The sequence below is a fragment of the Heterodontus francisci genome, chromosome 11, assembly GCF_036365525.1.
Source record: "Heterodontus francisci isolate sHetFra1 chromosome 11, sHetFra1.hap1, whole genome shotgun sequence".
NCBI lineage: Eukaryota > Metazoa > Chordata > Chondrichthyes > Heterodontiformes > Heterodontidae > Heterodontus > Heterodontus francisci.
The window spans coordinates 62,092,123-62,116,322 of record NC_090381.1 but is presented as its reverse complement, the minus strand read 5'-3'; the positions used below and the strand labels follow the sequence as shown (position 1 = coordinate 62,116,322).

General features: G+C 42.9%; 1 protein-coding gene and 1 non-coding gene across 9 annotated transcripts in view; one reads left to right on the top strand and one right to left on the bottom strand.

The window, feature by feature from the left end:
* The window catches only part of LOC137374884 (cilia- and flagella-associated protein 337-like), a 95,737-nt gene that overhangs the window by 38,611 nt on the left and 32,926 nt on the right, over positions 1–24,200 (top strand). For 5 of the 8 annotated variants that reach the window (XM_068041457.1, XM_068041454.1, XM_068041460.1 and 2 more), the window contains 8 exons: positions 2,284–2,448; positions 3,861–3,976; positions 4,707–4,837; positions 9,848–9,946; positions 10,952–11,113; positions 16,526–16,713; positions 18,958–19,155; positions 21,364–21,527. In XM_068041457.1, coding sequence (XP_067897558.1) covers positions 2,284–2,448; positions 3,861–3,976; positions 4,707–4,837; positions 9,848–9,946; positions 10,952–11,113; positions 16,526–16,713; positions 18,958–19,155; positions 21,364–21,527 — 1,223 coding nt within the window. The remainder of the gene's footprint in view (positions 1–2,283; positions 2,449–3,860; positions 3,977–4,706; positions 4,838–9,847; positions 9,947–10,951; positions 11,114–16,525; positions 16,714–18,957; positions 19,156–21,363; positions 21,528–24,200) is intronic. The other 3 variants (XM_068041459.1, XM_068041458.1, XM_068041461.1) reach the window with 3 other exon arrangements.
* trnal-uag (transfer RNA leucine (anticodon UAG)) lies at positions 2,839–2,920 on the bottom strand. The gene has a single exon. It is a non-coding gene; the product is annotated as a tRNA-Leu (tRNA).

Below are 24,200 nucleotides of genomic sequence, written 5' to 3'. Positions count from 1 at the left end.
TGAGTGGCAGGTCAGACGATTGGACAGAATATAAAAAACAACAAAGAATGACTAAAAGATTAATAAGGAGGGAAAAATTAGAGTATGAGAGAAAGCTAGCTAGAAATTTAAAAAGATAGTAAGAGTTTCTATAGATATTTTTTTTTAAAAAGAGTTAAACAAAGTGAGCATTGGTCCTATAGAAAGTGAGTCTGGGAAATTAATAAGGGAAAATAAGGAGATGGCAGATGAATTGAACAGGTATTTTGCATTGGTCTAAACCATAGAGGATACAAGTAACATTCCAGAAATAGCTGTAAATCAGGAAATGGAAGGGAGGAATGAACTCAAGAAAATTACAATCACCAAGGAAGTAGTACTGAGAAGATTGTTGGAGCTGCGGGCTGACAAGTCCCCGGGTTCTGATGGACTTCATCCTAGGGTCGTAAAAAAAGTGCTAGGGAGATACTTGATGCGTTGGTTTTAATTTTCCAAAATTCCCTAGATTCAGGGAAGGTTCCATTAGATTGGAAAATAGCGAATTTAACTCCTTTTACTCAAAAAGGGAGACACAAATCAGGAAACTACAGGCCAGTTAGCTTAACATGTCATTTGGAAAATGTTAGAAGCTATTATTAAAGACATTATAGCAGAGCACTTAGAAAAATTCAAGGTAATCAGGCAGAGTCAACATGGTTTTGTGAAAAGGAAATCATGTTTAACCAATTTATTGGAGTTCTTTGAAGAAGTAACATGTGCTGTGGATAAAGGGGATGTGGATGTACTGTACTTAGATTTTCAATGGTTATTGAGAAAAATAAAAGCACATGGTGTAGGGGGTAACATATCGACATGGATAGAAAATTGGCTAGCTAATAGGAAACAGAGAGTAGGCATAAATGGTTCATTTTCTGGTTGGCAAGATGTAATGACTGGTGTGCCACACGAATCAGTGCCAGGGCCTCAACGTTTTACAATTTATATAAATGACTTGGATGAAGGGACCAAAGGTATGGTTGCTAAATGTTCTGGTGACACAAAGATAGGTAGGAAAGTAAGTTGTGAAAAGGACATAAGGGGACTACAAAGGGATATAGATAGGTTAAGTGAGTGGGCAAAGAACTGGCAAATGGAATATAATGTGGGCGAATGCGAAATTGTCCATTATAGCAGGAAGAATAAAAAGGAAACATATTATCGAAATGGTGAGAGATTACAGAGCGCTGGGATGAAAGGGATCTGGGTGCCCTAGTGCATGAATTGCAAAAGGTTAGTATGCAGGTACAGCAAATAATTAGGAAAGCTAATAGAATGTTTTTGTTTATTGCGAGGAGAATTAATTACAAAAGTAGGGAGGTTATGCTACAGTTATACAGGGCATTGGTGAGACCACATCAGGAGTACTGTGTACAGTATTGGTCTCCTTATTTAAGGAAGGATGTAAATGGTGGCAGTTCAGAGAAGGTTTACTAGACTAATACCTGGAATGGGCGGGTTGTCTTATGAGGAAAGGTTGGACAGGCTAGGCTTATATCCACTGGAGTTCAGAAGAGTAAGAGGCGACTTGTTTGAAACATATAAGATCCTGAGGGTCTTGACATGGAAAATGTGGAAAGGATGTTTCCTCTTGTGGGAGAATCTAGAACTCGGGTTCACTTTTTAAAAATAAGGGGTCACCCATTTGAGACAGAGATGAAGAGAAATTTTTTCTCAGAGGGTCATGAGTCTTGGAATTCTCTTCCTCAAAAGGCGGTGGAAGCGAGTCTTTGAATATTTTTAAGGCAGAGGTAGATAGATTCTTGATAAGCAAGAGGATGAAAGGTTATTGGGGATAGGCAGGAATATGGAGTTGAGGTTACAATTAGATCAGCCATGATCTTGTTGAATGGCGGAGCAGACTCAATGGGCCTAGTGGCCTACTCCTGCTCCTAATTCGTATTGTTCGTATTATTGTATTGTTCTGCATAAGGCTGAATTCTGTACAAAACTTGACCACAGCTCCCATATATCGGATGCTTCTCCAGCACCTGTCTTGCAATTCTGGACAGCATACAGGGAAAAGCTCACACAGCTAGCTGCCATTCTCTATCTCCTATCTCAATATTTCCTGTTACTTTCAAATAATTGGTAATATGATGGTCAATATTTCTTTAAAGTTACCTGTGTCATTTTTCATAAGCAACAAATATCCCATTTTACATGCTTTTAATCCTACCTGCATTGTGGGCTTTGGATCTTCACCTTGGTAGCTCATTTGAAAAGAGATGTGAATATTATATGTGATACAGTGTCTTTTACTTGCAGGTTATCAGTTCAGACATTGGATCTACTGTTATAGTCTGGATGATTGAAACTGGTCAAAAAATAAAGCAATTTACTGGATGCCATGGCAATGCTGAGATTACTACAATGGCACTCGATGCCACTGAGACCAGATTTTTCACTGCATGTGTTGATGGAACAGTGAAGGTAAGGTTTACGGTATATTTTTTTATTTACTTATTTTATTTAGAGATACAGCACTGAAACAGGCCCTTCGGCCCACCGAGTCTGTGCCGACCAACAACCACCCATTTATACTAACCCTACAGTAATCCCATATTCCCTACCACCTACCTACACTAGGGGCAATTTACAATGGCCAATTTACCTATCACCTGCAAGTCTTTGGCTGTGGGAGGAAACCGGAGCACCCGGCGAAAACCCACGCGGTCACAGGGAGAACTTGCAAACTCCGCACAGGCAGTACCCAGAATTGAACCCGGGTCCCTGGAGCTGTGAGGCTGCGGTGCTAACCACTGCGCTGCCCTACGGACGGAAGCTGATGTCGTAAATATACATCTGCAGAAAATATCCCACTGGCAGCGGTGGGATTTGAACCCACGCCTCCGAAGAGACTGGAGCCTAAATGCAGCACCTTAGACCGCTCGGCCACACAGCCGATATTGGCTTCTAAATTGCTATTCCTGTGGAATGAAGTTATTTGTTCTGTTATATAAAGAACCTGCAATTTAACAACTTTAGTGCAAGATAGCATGTGATCTAAGGATCAAATAGCAGGGGAGCCAGTTAAATGATAGCTGCAATAAACAACGTATCCACTTGGAATAGCACATGTAAGCACAGCACATTGGTTTGCTGAACAATATCTTCTCTAGTTCCACCATGAACACTCTCTAACTTCCAATTCTTTTCTCAGGCCCTCCATCCATGATGACAGCTTTGTTGTTGTTGACTTACTAAATCATTCACGCACCTCCATCCTGCATGCATCGCCCACCCCTTCATCCCACCATCTTGGGCAGAGCTTGCAGTCATCTTCCTGTTCTCAAGACCTGCCTAACTAAGTCCTTCCAACTTTGTTGTCCTTTAAATCTGCTCAAAATGTTTTGGTGACGTCTTCAGTCACCTCCCCTAATCTCCCTCACATGGCTAGCCATCCATTTTCTTAATTTCTCTGTAAAGCACTTGAAGATGCTGTGCACATTACATGAATGTAAGGTGTCATTGGTATGTTTCAGCAAAGTCCAACTGAGCTTTATGCATTTATGGTGTGCACTTTTCATCAGAATGGGCAGTTCTGATGAAGGGTGCAATCCAAGCTGTCATAATCTGTCCTTTCTCATAACAGCTGCTACTTGCCCTGGCGTATGTTTTTTTAAAATCATTTTCTGGTTTTATTTCCTATTTCTAGCTTTCCTTTTTATTTTAACTAAAATTTTAATGTGTAACATTAAATTCAATTAACCTAAAATAAGTCAATGCGATTTCAAAAAGAATACCTGTGTCCTTCTATTTCAAAAATTCACAATAAACTTATTAATATGAAACATTTTATTTTGTGAGATTGTAATCCTAGAAGTTGTACCTTGTATTGACAGATTTGGGATTTCAATGGGCATTGCCATCATAAATTGAATGCAGGACGGGACCAAGCAGCTGAAATCTCCCAGATCCTGATATTAAAAAGGAGTATTCTCGTATTAGGTTGGGAAAGGTATGTCACAGTCAGAAGGTGAAAATCAGTTAAAAATATATAAGATTTTCTAGAATTAGCATACATTTCTTGCTTCTTTAATATTTTTCTCAGCTTTTGAATTAATAAGGTTTTAAAAGATGATTTTGTATTTTCTGTTGGCTTAATGTTTTAAAGGACAGTCCATTATTAGAGTGTTATGTTTACAAGTCCAGGCTATTTTCACTATGTCCCATGAGCTCGGTTACCTTCATTAGATTCTTGAGATTTACAAGACCATTATTTGCTTCAAAGACAACACACCCCCAGGATCCAATTAGTTCTGTAAGTGCGCTACACTGTTCACAGACATACAAACTGCTCCCAGACATTTGCCAACATTCTTTTGTTGCTAGCCACTACAGAAGTGCAAATGAGCAACTCAGGATAATCGTCCCTTCCAAATTTCCTTTCTGACTGCTGCCTCTACTTGGTGTCTGACAGTGTAGTCAGGATTGAGAACTTGAGAATGTGGGAAATAATTTGTGTATTTCTATGTATATCACTCCGTGACATGGTATGTTAGAGTATCAAAGTTTGTATCACTATCACACCTGACAGCTCTTTATTTGTATAAATTAACTGGCAGGTACAACCATTCCACTGTTGTTAGAGACATCTCTAATTTAGAGAGCTTAGAAAGTCTTAATAGGTAACATTGACATTTGTAGATTTGCTCCATTATGTTAATATTTCAATATTTTTCTTCCAGAATAATTACTGTCTTCAGAATGGATACTATCATTGAATTTTTTGTTCAACCCTCAGAATGGAAGGGGAAAGCAGAGCATCAAAATGATATCGTTTGTGCAGCATTCTTACCACCTCACACCCTTGCAACAGGTTTACTATTTCATTATATTTTATGTATAGAAACAAGTTTAACATGATTTTTCAAATTTTCCAACTCATGGGACTACAAATTTGAAAATAAATTGTCAAACAATTCAAGTTGCTATTTGAATCAAATCTGGTAAATTAGCATGCACTTCTCTTTTTTTCTTAACATGTTGCCATGCAGGCCCCCACCTGCCAAGAATGAGGCACATTAATTTCACCACATGGACATTAAATTTCAAACTGTTGCTGGGAAGAAAAGGTCTGTGACAAGGGGTTGCAAGGCCCCTGGCTGGAAGGACATTTTTGCATATTAACAGACAGTGCTTGCAACAAAGGAGTTATCCCCTGCTCCAATACAATCCACAAACAGACATGGTCATACCAGTTAGTCACATATCTAAGCTGCTTGGCAGTCTGGGTTTTTTTCTGAATTGTACAGTTTGAACTGAGAGTCTGCAGAAAGTTGTTTGCTCCTGGATTGAAAAGATCTCTCCTGGCTGGCTCACCACAACCTCTCCTGTCTGCTCCCATCTCTTTCTCACGGAACTCCAAAACCCACTAAAGACACACATGAACCCCAAGAGAGAAAAGTCTCTACAGTGAACAAGGTTTAAGAAGAATACTGAGTCCCAACGAAAAGCAAGAACTACAATCAAGGATTCTACAGTGAGCTTGAAGAACTAGTACAACAACTCTTCAGATATTGCCTCAAACTTTTCCACTTTGTTTTTCTTCTGCTCTTTTCTCTCTGTTTGCATGTATTGCGTATGCATGCTAACGTGGGCGCGTCGTGTATCCCGTAGGCGTCAACCGCATTAGAGGTTAAGTTGAATAAATTTCAACTTTTCTTACTTAAACCTAAGAAAGCCTGTTTGTGCTGGTTTCATTGCCTTATAATTGGAAAGCGGTGAACAAGGATTCACCAAGGGGGGAGCTAAAAACAGTGTGTTTAAAAATAAAACCCTGTTACAGTAAGACCAGGTGAAGGCTGAAAGGGAACCCTAGACCTCTTTTTCACCTGGTCGTATTTAATGGAGGCATTTTTTTCTCAGTAGACACCTTGACAGGTTTTTTTGTGTTTGTGCATATGTAGATAGGAGTGTGCATATGAATGCACAGAACACAAAGTCAGCACAAAATGTGCATTAAAAACATAGAGCATCTCTACCCAGTCCAATCCAGATAAGCTTTAACTGGTTAAGATAATGCAAATTAAGTATCTAATGGCAAAATAGCAAATGTACAATTAGGCTGTGAACCCTGCCTCCTAAGTACAATAAAACATTTGAGAGATATTTTCACTGCTTTCCTCCCTCAACCTATGCACTGACTGCTTTCTCATCCTTAGTGATTTCAACCTCCATCTCAACTCATCATGTTCTCTCTCCTCTGAGTTCACTGCCCTCTTATTCTCCCTAAATTTCTCCCTCCATGTAAACTCCCCAACCCACTTTCACAGCCACCCCTTTCACCTTGCTAGTCCCATTGGGCTGAATTTTAAGGAGCTCTCGACGTCGGGATCCATGGTGGGGAGGGCCCTGAAGATGGCCGGATGAGGCCCACCACAGACCTCGTTGCCAGCAAGGCCCGGCCTGATTCTCCCAGTGGCAGTGAGGCACTGTGCCGGCCTCCCTGCCACTGGGCAATGGGACCATAATTTCAATATTTAAATCAATTAAATTAATTAATTTAAATTAACTTACGTTGCCTCCTGGGATCCCCATCCAGGGAAACGGGGCACAACACTGGTGGGGAGAGGGAAGGAGCTGTTTCTCAGTGCGGGAGGGGGTGGACAGGGTCAAATTAACGTCATGGGTGTAGGGGATGGTGGGGAAGGTTGTACTTTAAAGTTTGTGCAGTTTGTGGGGGGAAGGTCAGATGGTAAAGCTAAGTGTTTTGGTGGGGGAAGGGCAAGTAATTAATTTAATTGTTATTGGGGGTGGGAGAGGGGCAAAAATCATGTATTTATTTAATTTCATTAAATCTTTCTTCAAATATTTAAATATGCCGGTAGGGCTAACAGCCCTTTAAAAATGGCGTCAGCGCCTGCGCACAGACAGCTGACACCATTGCAGGGGGTGGACAGCCCAGCCCTCCATGTGATCTTGGGGGGGGTGGGGGAGGCGAGGGTAGAGGTCGGGGTGGCCGTCCACCCCGGCTATTTAAATGAGCTGCCACACTTGGAATCGCGATGGCTCTTTGGCCTCCATTTTTTTCATCCACTGCTGAAATCGGCAGCAGGCTTATAAAATTCAGCACTTTGTATCTCTCACAGATAAAGCCATCTCTGATCACTTCCTTGTTATCACTGAGTACCCATATCCCCTTTCCACACCCCAACCCTACCTCCTTCTCTATCCGTCCCTGGAGAAAACTACTCTCAAAATCACAACTGTCCAGCCGCTGGCCCTCCGCTCACCACAACATTTCTGCAGCACCCTCACCTCCATCTTTGATGCCCTAGTCCACAATAAAACCATCACTCTGTCTCACCCTGGCTGTTCCTCTGGTACAATTCTCATCTCCGCTCCCTCAAGTTCAAATGACGCAGACTTGAAAGGAAATGGTGGATACTGGTTTAGCCATCCACCGGCAGATCTGGCTGGACCACATGAAGTACTACTGGGTCTTGCTCTTGTCTGCTAAAACTACGCACTATTCTAGGATTATCCTGGAATGCAAAGATAGCCCCTGGCTTCCTTTCTCCACTACATACCATCTTTGTAAATACCTCTCCCCTGTCTCCTCCACCCTCACCTCCAACAGTAAGTGCAAGGAGCTCATGGAGTTCTGTGTCACTTAGATCGAGATCATCCGATCAGCTGCCTCTGCCGCTTCCCTCCCTTCCACTAGCTCACCTGGCCAAACCTCCTCTAGAGCTCACCACTGCCCTGGCCCTGAAACAGCGTCTTTCTCTAGTTTCACTCCTACCTCCCCTCATGTCCTCTCTGAACTCATCTTGTCCATGAGACCCACCTCCTGTTCCCTCGATCCTATTTCCACGAAACTGCTGATCACCCAACTTCCCCTGCTGGTCCTCTGTTAGCCGATACTGTAAACGGTTCTCTCTCTCTTCAGGTGTTGTCCCTCTCTTTAAATCTACTGTTATCACCCCTATCCTCAAAAAAAAAACCCTTCAACCCACCAACCTTGCAGAGTACCGTTCCAGCTCCAACCTCCCTTTCCTCTCCAAAGTTCTTGAATGTGTTATTGCATCCCAAATCTATACCCATCGTTCCCGGCACTCCATGTTTGAATCCCTTTAGTCAGGTTTCTGCCCCTGTCACAATACCAAAACAGCTTTTTATCAAAGTCACAAATGACATCCTATGTGACTGTAACAAAGGTAAACTATCTCTCCTCATCCTTCTTGAACTGTTTACAGCTTTTGACACAGTTGACCACACCATCCTCCTCCAACACCCCTCCACTGCCATCCACCTGGCTGGGACTGCTCTCACCTGCTTCCATTCTTATCTAATTGTAGCCAGAGAATCACTTGCAATGGCTTCTCTTCCTGCTTCCACACATCTGGTGTTCCCCAAGGATCTATTCCAGGCCCCCTCCTGTTTCTCATCCACCCTGTGCCCTCGGTGACATAATTTGAAAGCACAGCATTAGTTTTCACATGTACGCCAGCAACACCCAGCTCTACCTCACCACCACTTCTCTCGACTCCTCTATTGTTGCTAAATTATCATGCTGCTTATCTGATATCCAGTACTGGATGAGCAGAAATTTCCCCCAATTAAATATTGGGAAGACTGAAGCCACTGTTTTCAGTCCCTGCTCCAAACTCTCTTCCCTAACTACCCACTCCATCCCTCTCTCTGGAAACAGTCTAAGACTAAACTAGTTTGTTCACAACCTTGGAATCATATTTGACCCCGTGATGAGCCTCCGACCACATATTCACACCATCACTAAGATCACCTATTTCCACCCCTAGAACATCGCCTGACTTTGCCCCTGTCTTAGCTCATCTGCCGCTGAAATCCCCATTCTTGCCTTTGTTACCTCTAGACTTGACTATTCCAATGTTACCTATCATCCCTGTGCTCACTGACCTAAATTAGCTCCTGGTCAAACAAGTCTTGATTTTCAAATTCTCATCCTTGTTTTCAAATCCCTCCATGGACTCACTTTTCCCTCTCTTTGTAATCTGCTACAACCCAACAACTCTGAGATATCTGCACTCATCTAATTGTAGCTTCATGAGTACCCCCAGTTTTAATTGCTCCACCATCGGTGACCACCCCCTCAGTTGCCTAGACCCTGAGGATTGCAATTCTCTCCCTCTCTACCTTGCTTTTCTCCTTTAAGGCTCCTTAAACTCTACCTCTTTGACCAAGCTTTTGGTCTTCTGATCTAATATCTCCTTATATGGCTCAGCATAATATTTTGTTTTGTAATGCTCCTGTGAATCGCCTTGGGACATTTTATTACATTAAAGGCACTATATAAATACCAGTTATGTGATATTCCACTGTTCCAGTGATGTTTATTATAGCTTCCTTTTGTCTCATCTTTTCATCACCATGACTCCAAAAAGACTGTAGATACTGGGTCAATTGCAATTTCCAAGACTGAGATTGATGGATTGTGAGGTAAGGATATCAAGGAATATGGAACAGTGGAGTTGAGGTACAGATCAGCCAAAACCTAAGTGGTGGAACAGGCTTGAGAGGCTGAATGGTATTATCCTGTTCTTGTCTTTTTTGTTCAACCTTCATCTCAGATACAATTCCACACACTAAGGACATGGAGCTGGTGAGGGATAATTGTATATTTGGTTGCAATGTATGCAACATTCAAATCTTAAAATGTCTACACAATTCCTTACAATTATATCAAAAAGAGTTTTTTATTGCCTTTTCTATCATCTGGTGAAAGTTAAATTGCTATTTTGCTGGTGTCCTTTTTCCTACGAAAGCAGAACACTATGTTTCACCTAATATTTCATGAAGGAAACAGTAATTAACAATGAACAATATCTGAATGTGATTTCTACAGGCAGTTATGATGGGGAGATTGTAATATGGAATAATAATTCTGAAAAAGCATCAACGAGATTTCATCCATGTTTGAAGACAGCTCTGAAGTCTAAATCAGGTAATACTGTAATACTTTCTGTTGCTGGTGACGTTTTTTTTTCATTTGTTAAACATAATGTGAGAGATCGCTTCAAATTGTATTCCTTTTTTTACAGACACAATAAACCTTAGAAAAGGATTGTGTCTACATTTTCCTCTGCAATGGCTTTGCCACTGGAACTGTGGTGATGCAGGCTTTCTGCCCTCCTGATTGCACTGACCCTGGTAAATTTCCCACAGTTAGCCTCATTGGCATTTTCTAGGAAGGCTTCAGGTGATAGTCCTGGCTGTGATGTGGAGCCTATGTCAGGATTGGGTGGGAAATAATTGCTGCAGTCCTTGGGCGTCTGCAGTTATAGACGGTGGACAGCTGGCTGTGGAGTTGTAAAAGAGGGGGCCTCTTGAAACTGATGATTACCTTTCTGAATGAATCATGATCAATTCCAACTTCTGGGGGATGAAACAATTCAAGTCTTTAAAAATATCTTCCACTGCCTCAGCACCACTGGACAACAGTACTGACATTACAATCATCGTGCAATACTGTGGTGATAATGATAGAAAAGGTGCTGTATTGCTCCCTTCTTCTTTCGTACCAACTTTGAAAACATCCTCCCATATTTGGCTACATTTATTCAACATCTGTCTTCACTTCTGGCACAAAATCTTGCAACAAATCTGCTCCCTGGCTGATTTCTTGCCCTCGCCACTGTAGTTACACTTGAAATCAGGAGGCAACAATATGAAGAATCCTTTAAACATGCCTTGCACTAGGGTTATTCACACTCTAAAACAGAATAATGCTTGAAATGTAATATGGAATGATGAATTTGTAAAACTATGTAATACATAGAACTCCAAATAATTCAAATTATGTTTCTACTCTTCAAAAATGTTCAATTTAACTTAGTTACTTTTCTGAAATTTTAACTTCTACCATGTATTGAAGTGAAATACCTTTTTATTGTTAATAAATGTGAGCTCTGTTTTCCTGATTGATGTACTTTTTCAAAAATCATTGCAGACAAACAACAGCACCAACAGGAAGAAGCTCAAGCTGTAGCTTCTTTTCGTACAGTTTCAAACAGATGTTCATTGTTTAATGCTGACAGTGAGGATAACGAATCTAACTACATCATTTCAAGAATATTCTTCTTGGAAGGCAGAAAGAATCTTTCTACTACAGGTAAGAAAGCACAATTACTTTTGTGTGTACGCTGATGCTGTATTTATGCATGTGTTATTTGCTTTGCGATTGATCGATCCACGTTTCAATCAATCAATATATATTTATAAAACAGTTTTATTTGGAACAACATTGCCAATTTTATGGGAAAATAATATAAATACAAGATTATATCATTTAAACCAATTTATTTAAAGGAGCATTCCTTCCTGATTTTTTTTTTAAACACACAGATAATCCATAAAATGGGCGGCACAGTGGCGCAGTGGTTAGCACCGCAGCCTCACAGCTCCAGCAACCCGGGTTCAATTCTGGGGACTGCCAGTGCGGTGTTTGCAAATTCTCCCTGTGACCGTGTGGGTTTTCGCTGGGTGCTCCGGTTTCCTCCCACAGCCAAAGACTTGCAGGTTGATAGGTAAATTGGCCATTATAAATTGCCCCTAGTATAGGTAGGTGGTAGGGGAATTGAGGGAAGGTGGGGATATGTGATTAATGTAGGATTAGTATAAATGGGTGGTTGATGGTCGGCACAGACTCGGTGGGCCGAAGGGCCTGTTTCAGTGCTGTATCTCTAAATAAAATGTTTTTAAAAATCTGCAATGCTGAGGATATCGTGGATAGCACGTTTAGTGAGGTGGTCACACCGCAGGTAATGGCTGCACAGGCAGAAAAGGGATGGGTGACCACCAGACGGAGTAGTAGGCGCAGGCAGGTAGAGCAGGAGTCCCCTGTGGCCATCCCCCTCTCAAACAGATATACCGCTTTGGATAGTGTTGCGGGGGATGACCTCCCAGGGGAAAGTAGCAACAGCCAAGTTTGTGGCACCACGAAGGGCTCTGCTGCACAGCAGGAGAGGAAAAGGGGTGGAAGAGCTATAGTGATAGGGGATTCTATCGTAAGGGGTGCAGATAGGCATTTCTGTGACCGCAAACGAGACTCCAGGATGCTATGTTGCCTCCCTGGTGGTAGGGTCAAGGATGTCACGGAGCAGCTACAGGACATTCTGAAAGGGGAGGGTGTGCAGCCAGAGGTCGTGGTCCATATTGGTACTAACGACATAGGCAGGAAGAGAGGTGAGGTCCTGCAAAGTGAATATAGGGAGTTAGGCAGAAGGTTAAAAAGCAGGACCTCTAGAGTTGTAATCTCAGGAATACTCCCTGTGCCATGTGCTAGTGAGGGTAGGAATAGGAGGATAAGGCAAATGAATACGTGACTGAAGAGCTGGTGTAGGCGGGAGGGCTTCAGCTACTTGGATCATTGGGATCTCTTCTGGTGCAGAGGTGACCTGTACAAGAGGGACGGGTTGCATCTGAACTGGAAGGGGACCAATATCCTTGCGGGGAGGTTTGCTAGTACTACTCGGGAGGGTCTAAACTAGTGTGGCGGGGGTTGGGACCCAAAGTAGTAGTCTCTCTGATGAGATAGTTGAGGCAAACGTAGAGGTTAAAGCAAGCAAGTCCAGTCGGCAGGCCGGGCAGGGACAGGACAGGGAGCATGGAAGGTCTGGTAGGCTAAATTGCATTTACTTGAATGCAAGAAGCCTTATAGGTAAGCCAGATGAACTCAGAGCCTGGATCGGTACATGGGATTATGATATTATAGCTATTACGAAAACGTGATTAAGGGATGGGCAGGACTGGCAGCTCAGTGTTCCGGGATACTGATACTTCCGGCGTGACAGAGGTGGAGGTAAGAGAGGAGTTGCCCTATTGATTAGGGAGGACATCACGGCAGTACTTAGAGAGGATATCCCGGGGGGAACGTTCAGTGAGGCCATATGGGTAGAATTAAAAATAAGAAAGGGGTGATCACTTTGATGGGATTATACTATAGGCCCCCCAATAGTCAGAGGGAATTGGAGGAGCATATATGTAGGGAAATCACAGATAGGTGTAGGAATTATAGGGTTGTAATCATAGGTGATTTAACTTGCCTAATATTGACAGGGATGGCCTTAGTGCTAAGGGATCAGTTGGGGAAGAATTTGTTAAGTGTGTCCAGGATAGTTTTCTGAAGCAGTATGTGGATGGCCCTACTAGAGAAGGGGCTACACTCGACCTCCTCTTAGGAAATGAGGCTGGGCAAGTGGTTGATGTGTCAGTGGGGGAGCATTTTGGGACCAGTGACCATAACTCTATTAGCTTCAAGATAGTTATGGAAAAGGATAGGACTGGTCCTCAAGTTGAAGTCCTAAATTGGGGGAAGGCTAATTTCGATGGCATCAGACAGGAACTCTCAAAAGTTGAATGGGGGAGGCTGTTTACAGGTAAAGGGACGTCTGTCAAGTGGGAAGCTTTTAAAAGTGAAATAGGAAGAGTTCAGGGCTGGCATGTTCCTGTTAGATGGAAGGGCAAGGCTGGCAAGTTTAGGGAACCTTGGTTGACAAGGGATATTGAGGGTCTGGTCAGGACAAAGAAGGAGGCATATGTCAGGTATAGGCAGCTGGGATCCAGCAAGGACCTCGAGGAGTATAGGGATGTAGGAGTACACTTAAGAAAGAAATTAGGAGGGCGAAAAGGGGCCATGAGATTTCCCTGACAGATAAGATAAAGGAGAATCCTAAAAGATTCTATAAGTATATTAAGATAAAAGGGTAGCTAGGGAGAGAGTAGGTCCCCTTAAGGATCAGTGTGGTAATCTATGTGTGGAGCCATGGGAAATGGGCGAGGTCTTAAATGAATACTTCTCGTCTGTATTTACCGTGGAGAAGGTCATAGAAGCTAGTGAGTTCAAGGGAGGGAACACCAATATCCTGGAGCATATCAGCATTACAAAGGAGGAGGTGTTGGAGGTTTTGAAGCGCATTACGGTGGATGAATCCCCAGGGCCTGACCAGGTATATCCTTGGATGTTATGGGAAGCAAGGGAGGAGATTGCTGGGGCCCTGACCGAGATTATTGTATCATCGTTAGCCATGGGTGAGGTACCGGAAGACTGGAGGATAGCTAATGTTGTGCTTTTATTTAAGAAGGGCAGCAGGGATAAGCCAGGGAACTACAGGCCGGTGAGCCTTTAATCAGTGGTGGGAAAGTTATTGGAAGGGATTCTGAGAGACAGGATTTATATGCATTTGGGATAGTCAGCTTGGCTTTGTGCGTGGGAAATCATGTCTCACGAATTTGATTGAGTATTTTGAGGAGGTGACCAAGAGGATTGACGAGGGTAGGGCGATGGACGTTGTCTACATGGACTTTAGCAAGGCCTTTGACAAGGTCCTGCATGGTAGGCTGGTCCGGAAGGTTCAAACACATGGGATCCAGGGTGAGCTAGCCAATTGGTTACAAAATTGGCTTGGTGAGAGGAGGCAGATGGTGGTAGTGGAGGGTTGTTTTTCAGATTGGAGGCCGGTGACCAGTGGTGTGCCGCAGGGATCGGTGCTGGGCCTTCTGTTGTTTGTCATGTATATTAATGACTTGGATGTGAATGTAGGGGGCATGATTACTAAGTTTGCAGATGACACCAAAATTGGTGGTATAGTGGACAGTGAAGAAGGTTGTCTAAGGTTACAACAGGATATAGATCAACTGGGAAAGTGGGCAAGGGATTGGCAAGTGGAATTTAACGCAGACGAGTGCCAAGTGATGCATTTTGGGAAGTTAAACCAGGGCAGCACATATACAGTAAATGGCAGGGCCCTGGGGAGTGTTGTTGAGCAGAGAGACCTTGGGGTTCAAGTACATAGTTCCCTGAAAGTGGCAACACAGATAGACAGGGTGGTGAAGAAGGCGTATATGCTTGCTTTCATCGGCCGAGGCATTGAGTACAAGAGTTGGGACGTCATGTTACAGTTGTGCATAACGTTGGTTAGGCCGCACTTGGAGTACTGTGTGCAGTTCTGGTTGCCACACTACAGGAAGGATGTGATTAAGCTAGAGAGAGTGCAGAAAAGATTCACAAGGATGTTGCCTGGTTTGGAGGGCTTGAATTATAAAGGGAGATTGGATAGGCTGGATCTGTTTTCCCTGGAGTGAAGGAGGCTGAGAGGGGACATGATAGAGGTATATAAAATCATGAGAGGCATAGATAGAGTAGATAGCCAGAGTCTGTTTCCCATGTTAGGGGTGACTAAAACTAGAGGGCATAGATTTAAGGTGAGAGGGAGGAGGTTTAAAGGGGATCAAAGGGGTAAATTTTTCACACAAAGCATAATGGGTATCTGGAATGAGCTGCCTGAGGAGGTGGTGGAGGCAGGAACAGTAGCGACATTTAAGAGGCATCTGGACAGGTACTTGAATGAGCAAGGCATAGAGGGATATGGAATTAATGCAGGCAGGTGGGATTAGTAAAGATAGGCATTATGGTCGGCATGGACACGGTGGGCCGAAGGGCCTGTTTCTACGCTGTATGACTCTATAATAAACAGGATATGTTAGGCATCATTTCTGTGCATGGCCCTGGTTGAAATAGTACACCTTTACTTTACAAATAATTTACAAATTTGCCACTTGACCACCCAGTGGAAATTAGAAGTCGAATAAAAGGGTGGATGTAATCCTCAGATAATTTTGTGTCAGCAGTGCTTTGGGTGTGAAAATGTCATTGAAGGTTAGTTGATTGGATCCATTTTATCCTAATCAGTTAAAAGTGTAGGATAGTTCAACCCATAAATATTTTAAGAGCACTTTTGACTGATTTGTCCAGAGAGCATATTCAAACAAGGAAGGGAGATCTTTGAGCAGTTACCATCTCTATTCGAGGACAACGTGGCCATAGCTGTTAAGTTTATTGAGTTGATGAAGCTAACTGCTGGGAGAGAATTTCAGCTGTTTGTTACGAGTCCAGTGCATTCACATTGTAGTTATTTGCCTGTCGTGTGATTTTGTTCTTATTTGTAACAGATGCTCGTGAGAATAACATTACTAAACTATGTAAAAGATTTGCTCCCAATTTGCTACTACATTAATTTTATTGCCAAGTAAATAATTTCTAAATCACTGCTCCTTCAAGTAAGATATAATTATTACCTAATCTAATCATCATAAATAGTACATAGAAAAACAGTATTGAAAACTAAAAATAAATCCTAGATTTGAAAATTGTAATCAGCATTTAGTATTCATTTTGATTAACATTTTAATATTGAGAAAATCAAGTTTAAGCAAGTGACTACTATTTATTTTTTCACTCAATGAGTGAGAAATACCTAAAAGTAGGCTTCAATTAATATGTTCAACTGCAGTAAAGTATTTTAGAACATGCCAGACCAATGATTCAGAAACAGCTGTAAGGTAGCTTTAGAAAAGTAAGTATATCTTAAAATCATTTATAAAAATTTATTATCTTACATCTATACATTGAAGATTTATAAAGGGCATGTGAGATGGTTCTGGTTGTGTTTTCATTTAGATTTGCAATTAGGAGTGATTTCCTTACAAAAAGCTAAGTTTTTTGGACTCTCATTTTAAACTTCAGGAGCTGCAAACCTTGTAACCTGTGGTGGTTCTGGAATTGTTCGCTTTTGGAATAGCTTTAAAAGCTTTCTGCTGGCTGAGTTTGAGGCCCATGATAATTCAGCATCCATTATTATGACAGTTGATAAAAAAAGCGACTATCTCATTACAGGGGATGTGAATGGACATATTAAAGTTTGGAACATACGGGTAAAGAACCTTTGTTTGCTTTATGTGCACTATTTATTTCTGTGGCCATCGGTTTCCAAATAACAATCTACTTATGATGATGTGGCTGCTTTGAAAATTAGCCTTCCATTTGTGGAGACACACATGTTAAAAGTTAATTGGATTCAAATCAAAAATTACTGAAATAAATGGTATGTGTTAATTAGCTAACTGTTTAAAATGTGGTGCTATTTCCACCAGTGCATAACATTCAGAATTAAGCTGTGCTTCTGTTCACTGCTTAGACTTGTGTTTCAGACCAACTGAATTTTATTGTATCAGATGTGAAAGGCGATTCCGCTATCCATCGCTCCCAGGGACCACATCATAAGAAACTGCAAGCAGAATTCATGATGTTTCAATCCATTATGGATGGAAGATCACAGGCTTTGTGTCCATGATTTTCTGAAATTTTCCAATTGTGGGATTATCCCGCTGAAATCTGACTCTCTAAGACTGGAATGTTTTCCAATTAGTTTTGAATGCTCATTCCAGTTCCGGCTCTGACAAAGCTTCGATTTTATAATCTGAGCACACCCATCGTAACAAATGAGTTTTCAGTGGGAGTATGTTCTTAAGTAGTTAAGAGCGAAGTCCAAAGTACGGAAAGTCCTCATCAGAGAACTCCTCTTTGCTGACGATGCTGCTTTAACATCTCACACTGAAGAATGCCTGCAGAGTCTCATCGACAGCTTTGCGTCTGCCTGCAATGAATTTGGCCTAACCATCAGCCTCAAGAAAACGAACATCATGGGGCAGGATGTCAGAAATGCTCCATCCATCAATATTGGCGACCACGCTCTGGAAGTGGTTCAAGAGTTCACCTACCTAGGCTCAACTATCACCAGTAACCTGTCTCTAGATGCAGAAATCAACAAGCGCATGGGTAAGGCTTCCACTGCTATGTCCAGACTGGCCAAGAGAGTGTGGGAAAATGGCGCACTGACACGGAACACAAAAGTCCGAGTGTATCAGGCCTGTGTCCTCAGTACCTTGCTCTACGGCAGCGAGGCCTGGACAACGTATGCCAGCCAAGAGCGACGTCTCAATTCATTCCATCTTCGCTGCCTTCGGAGAATACTTGGCATCAGGTGGCAGGACTATATCTCCAACACAGAAGTCCTTGAAGCGGCCAACACCCCCAGCTTATACACACTACTGAGTCAGCGGCGCTTGAGATGGCTTGGCCATGTGAGCCGCATGGAAGATGGCAGGATCCCCAAAGACACATTGTACAGCGAGCTCGCCACTGGTATCAGACCCACCGGCCGTCCATGTCTCCGTTATAAAGACGTCTGCAAACGCGACATGAAATCGTGTGACATTGATCACAAGTCGTGGGAGTCAGTTGCCAGCATTCGCCAGAGCTGGCGGGCAGCCATAAAGACAGGGCTAAATTGTGGCGAGTCGAAGAGACTTAGTAGTTGGCAGGAAAAAAGACAGAGGCGCAAGGGGAGAGCCAACTGTGCAACAGCCCCAACAAACAAATTTCTCTGCAGCACCTGTGGAAGAGCCTGTCACTCCAGAATTGGCCTTTATAGCCACTCCAGGCGCTGCTTCACAAACCACTGACCACCTCCAGGCGCTTATCCATTGTCTCTCGAGATAAGGAGGCCCAAAAGAAAGAATGTTCTTAAGTAGTTAAGCAATGTTTTACTTATTAATTTAAATATGGTGCAGAAAAGTGATTTAATTAATTAGTTAGTGCATTTTTCTGCAAATAAAACTTGCAGTGTGTTGTGTGCTAAAATAGAAAAAATAAAGACCCAAATCTTGTTCCTAAATCAGCTCAAGGTCCTCTCTTCCACCATAACAACAGAGGAACTAACATTGTAAGTATTCGATTGGTCAGAAGCAAACACAAATTAACAGAAGCAGATTGTTCATAAATTTGTGCACTTTAATGTTAAACTGGATACTGACCTGAAATTTACAGCCCTTTTGCCATCTGAACTTGTTTATCGTGGGAAAATAAACATGATTTACTGTTCATCATGCAACTTCACTCTCAAATCATCTCAATCTAATTCATTTGTTTCTGACATTCCCTCCTCCTGTCAGAAATGTTCATCCAGTTTTATTATTTTTTTTCCTGTTTGCAGGCAGATGAACAAGGTTTTACACACATAATAACACTAACCTCGCCTAGAATAGAACATTGATGTTATTCATTCAGCTTTGCGAGGAACTAAATTGCACATTATGCTTCCGTTTGTTTCTGATTAGGAGTACTGCTTGTGTTCCAGTGACATTGTCATTACTCAACCTCCACCAATGGTGGCAGCGATACCAGCTCATAAAGATTGCATCAATCACCTTGAAACTTGTGTGCAGGATGACCATTTGCTAATTCTTTCTGCATCTGCTGATTGCAGTATTGTTTTGAGTGACATTTCCGGATTCGTGATTGGTGTATTTGGACAGGTACAGATTATTTTAATTTTATCTTATTTGAATTATCAAGCTGGTTGCATGTATGCAGGCTAAGAAACTAATGCTGTGCCATGATCTTCATTTCATTAGTTTCAAAAATGCAGTACAGTGCTGCTCATATAGGATGTTCATGACAATCAGGATTTCCTCGAAAACTTGCATTGTTTTGCTTAGTTTGACAAAATGAAACACAGACAGCTGCCTGGATTGCTGTTCTGACTTTTAATAAATCCTGTTATTATACATTTCCTTTTAACGATAATTTTGTTCTTTTAAGCCATTTGAGAATTTGCGACATAGCAGACCCATTTGGAAAAAAGCACATATGGGATTAAAGGGGTGGTGGTAATTTAGGTAGGTTTTCTTTTAGTCTGGAGAAAAGTATGCATTTAAGTCCCCCAGGGATTGGTATTCAGACCATTGCTTTCCTTGTTACATATAAATGAGCTGGGCTTTTGGTATAGGGTGTACAGTTTTGAAGTTTACAGATGATACAAAACTTGGCAATTTAGTAAATAGTGAGGAGGATAATTGCAGACTTGAAGAGAACATCTGCAAGGTACAAGTCAGGAGTGTGATGGAATATTCCCCATTTGTCTGAATGAGTGAAGCTCCAACAACACTCAAGAAGTTCGGCATCATCCAGGACATAGTATCCCCCTTGACCGGAACACCCCCAGCATCTTAAACATTCATTCTCTCCACCACTGATGCACAGTGGCTGCAGTGTGTAACATCTACAAGACACACTGCAGCAACTCGCCAAGGTTTCTTCGACAGCACCTTCCAAACCCGTGCCACCTGGAAGGACAAGGGCAGCAAATGCATGGGAACACCACCCCTGCAAATTCCCCTTCAAGTGACACATCATCATGATTTGGAACTCTAAGGCCATTCCTTCACTAGCGCTGGGTCAAAAACCTGGAACTCCCTGCCTCACAGTACTGTGGGTGTATCTACACCACATGGATTTTAGTGGTTCAAGAAGGTGGCTCACCACCAGCTTCTCGAGCATTTAGGGATGGGCAATAAATGCTGGCCTAGCCAGCGATGCCCACATCCCCCAAATGAATAAAAAAAGCTGGTGAAATGGGCAGATACATGGATGCATATTATCCTCTTACTATGTGGATACGTGTGAAATATTGTACATGGAGAGGCAATATAATCTAAATGGTGCTAATTTGAGGGGGGTGCAAGAGCAGGACCTGTGGCTGCATATTCACAAATCTTTGAAGGTGGCAGGGCAAGCTGACAAGTCAGTTGAGGAAGTCTATGGGATACATGTCTGTGTAAATAGGGACATTAACTACAAAAATAAAGAAGTCATGCCAAACCTTTACAAATCGCTGGTTAGGCCTCGCTGAAGTATTGTGTACAATTCTAGACACCACACTTTAGGAAGGATGTAAAGGCCTTGGAGAAGGTACAGAGGAGTTTTACCAGGATGATACTAGAGATGGAGGACTTCAGTTATATGGAGAGATTGGAGAAGCTCTGGTTGTTCTCCTTTGAGCAGGGAAGGTTACGGGGAGACCTAATAGAGATACTCAAAATTATGAGTGTTTTTGATAGAGCAAGTTGGGAAAAACTGTTCCTCCTGGCAAATGGGTTGGTAACTAGAGATCATCGATTTACAATAATTGGCAAATAATTGACAGGGGAAATGAGGAAAAATATTTTCACACAGAAGACATTTAAGATCGGGAAGGCAGTGCCTGAAAGAGTGGTGGAAGCAGATTCCATAGGAATTTTGAAACAGCAATTGGACATGTAATTGAAGAGGACCAATTTGCAGAGTTATTGGGAAAAAGCTGGGGTGTGCGACTAAACTGAAGAGCACTTTGTCAGCAGAAAGGCTTCCTTCTGTGCTGTAAGATTGTATGAAGTCCAATCTTCATTGTGCTTAGTTACATCTCACAGATAAAATTACTGGTCACTGCATCCAGGCATTTTCTTAGAGGCAGTTGAAGAAAATGCCTCCACAATGGATGTCAGTTGATATTAATGAATTATACTTTAAATTCTTCCATGAAGGAGAAAATTCACATTTTGAGTGGGTTACTGAAGCCATGGGGAAAATTAGATCAATTATCTCATTACCTACTAAATGTAGATTGGTTATTTGCCAAATCACTTCATGTTAAAAAAAAATGAATGCCCTTTAGAAACATAACTAATTTGAAGCACTGAATTTAGGATGAACATTGGCGAATTGGTGAGTGTTCACCTCCCTCTGTAATTAAGATTCCGCCCAAAGAGGAGAAGGCTGAAGGTCAGAAGCATGTGAGAAGTGAAGAATGTCTGGCAGAATCCAAACACAGTATCCCCATAACTGAGGAGAAAATTGATCCAGATAGCAGGTGAATTAAATCTAACAAAATACTATTGGAGAAAAAACTAATAAGGATAGCAGAATATATCTGCTGTATTTAGGTTTGTGTTTGGTTACTGCTACATTTATAACTAAGTTGGAATTTGGTTTGTTTTCTATTGTCTAGGTTAATGCTAAATATTCAGGAACATCTTTGATCCAAAGTCTCTTGGTAATTTAAACATGCTCATATCCAGATTGTTTGTATTAAAATCTAGTTTCTTTTATCTTCAGAAACCAGTTAGGCCAGAAATTAGAATCTGCAGAGTTATTTCAAGCAAAACTGTGCAATATCACATATTTATAGCATTAGCACCTGAGGACAGGATTTATAACAGGCTGACAGCACAGCAGAAGAATAGTAGTAGGCCATTCAGCCCTTGAGCATGCATTGCCATTCAGTTAGATCATGGCTGATCTGTATCTTAACTCCATCTACCCACTTGGTTCTGTATCCCTTAAGGTCCTTGCCTAACAAAAATCTATCATTCTTGATTTTGTAATTTTCGATTGACCCAGTGTCAACAGCTTTTTGGGGGAAGAGAGATCCAGATTTCCACTACCCTTTGGGCTTGGTTTTGTGTAGGAGGTGGGGTTTCCGGTGCTGGGCCAAAAAGGCAGGGGGAACCCCGCTCTGCATTTTTTCAGACCCCCAGAACGATCCTCCAGTCTTTTGAGGTCAAAGTTTAAGGAGGTGGGATCCCTTTCCCTTTAAAGACTTAGAGCTGCTGGCCAATCACAGGGCCGGCAGCTCAGTAGTATCGGCAGTGCCACCAGGAGTGGCAGCCACTGCCAGTACTGCAGAGGTCTCGGACCCAGGCCCAGTGGTGGAACCCCAGAGAAGAGGTAAGTGAAGCGGGGTCACCGGGGCCAATCCGGACGGCCCCAGTGAGGCGGGGTGGAGGGGGTATGCGTTTGGTCCAGGGGGAGGGGACGGTCCCAGGGGGTACATTTGTTCTTGGTGGGGGTCCTCCATGGGCTGCAAACTGCCCACAAAGGAGGGGCCCCCTCCCCAAGCCCACAGGAAGGGCACCCAACACCCCCACCAACCCCCCCCCCCCCCCCGCACCACTGGCAAGATCCTAGCAGCGGCAGGAAGAGCCCCTTAATTGGACTTAGGGTGGGTAGGTCGTCATTGATCTATCCCGCCCCCCCAGGATTGGAACCAGGATTCACGGCGTTGGGTTCTGTGGTGGGCGATTCTGCCCTGATTCGGCGGTCTTCCACCATGAAACCCACCGTCGGGATGAAAACAAATTCAGCCCTTTGTGTGAAGAAGTGCTTCCTGATATTGCCCCTGAATGGCCTAGCTCTAATTTTAAAGTCCCTTGTTCTGGACTCCCCCACCGGGGGAAATAGTTTCTCTCCATCTACCCTATTGCATAACTTTAATCATCTTAAACACCTTAATTAGATCACTACTTACTCTTGCATATGTTAGAAACTGCAAAGCCTAGTCTATGCAACCTGCCCTCGTAATTTAACCCTTTTAGTCCTGTTATCACGCTGGTGAATTTGCTCTGCACCTCCAACATCAGTATAACCTTTCTGAGATGCAGTGCCCAGAATTAAATGCAGTACTCTAGAGGTGTCTAACGAGAACTTTATATAACTGTAACGTAACTTCCACCCTTTGTATTCCAGCCTCCTTGCGATAAAGGCCAACATTCCACTAGCTTGGTTAATTTTTTTTAGTATCTGCCCACTAGCTTTTAGTGATTTCTGTACTTGGACCCCTAAATTGGCTTTTTCAGTTTCAGCTTTTCATAATAGAAAATGGATACTTAACCAAACCATATTGAAAGTTATAATGCATTTTAATCATTTTTATTAATGAGTTACCAAAGACATATTTCATCTGCACCTGACATATGGGGGGAATTTTATGCTCTTCCCCTGTGGTGGGTTTGGAGGCGGGGAGAGCATAAAACCAGGTGGGGTGGTGGTGGGTGGGGCATATAGGGGACCCTGCCACCTTCCCGCCTCCGCAAAAATTTAGTCCGGGGCGGGAAGGCCTGTGAATGGCTGTCCCGCTGCACTGCCAGGTGAGGCCCTTAACTGGGCAACAAATGCCCAATTAAGGGCTTCTTCCCACCACAGCTGCAATTAGCCATACGACAGGCCGCCCTGTCACTGCACAGGAAGCACGACATGCAAAACAGTGCGGGCTGCTTCCTGGCTCCAGGGGTGGGAGGGGGGTCCCTTGTTAAAAGGCACTTAGTGCCTGAATGAGGGATCCGGCATCAAGAAGTGGTGGGGCCCCACTGAGAGCCACCCCCTGCACTTGCTAATAACCCCCCTCCCCCACGACCCACACCCCACAAGACCCCTCCCGCCCTGACCTACCTGTGGCCTGGGTCCAGCAACACTCCTGGGCCTCAGGTAAGTGCTCCTTCGGCAGCAGCCACGGCCTCCGCAGTGGCACTGCTCAGTGGAAGAGCTGTCGGCCTCTGATTGGCCAGCAGCTCTCCGAGGGCGAGACTTTCATCACTGGGGTCCTTGATCCCGTGGAAGGCCCACTGCTGTCCACTTAAGTGCCTGATTGACATTAGATTTGGCGGCCCTTCCATCAAGAGGCAATGTAGGGTTCTCAGCGTCGCTTTTTCCAGACGTCGAGATCCCTGTCACCAGCATAAAATCCCGGCCATAGTAAACATTTTGA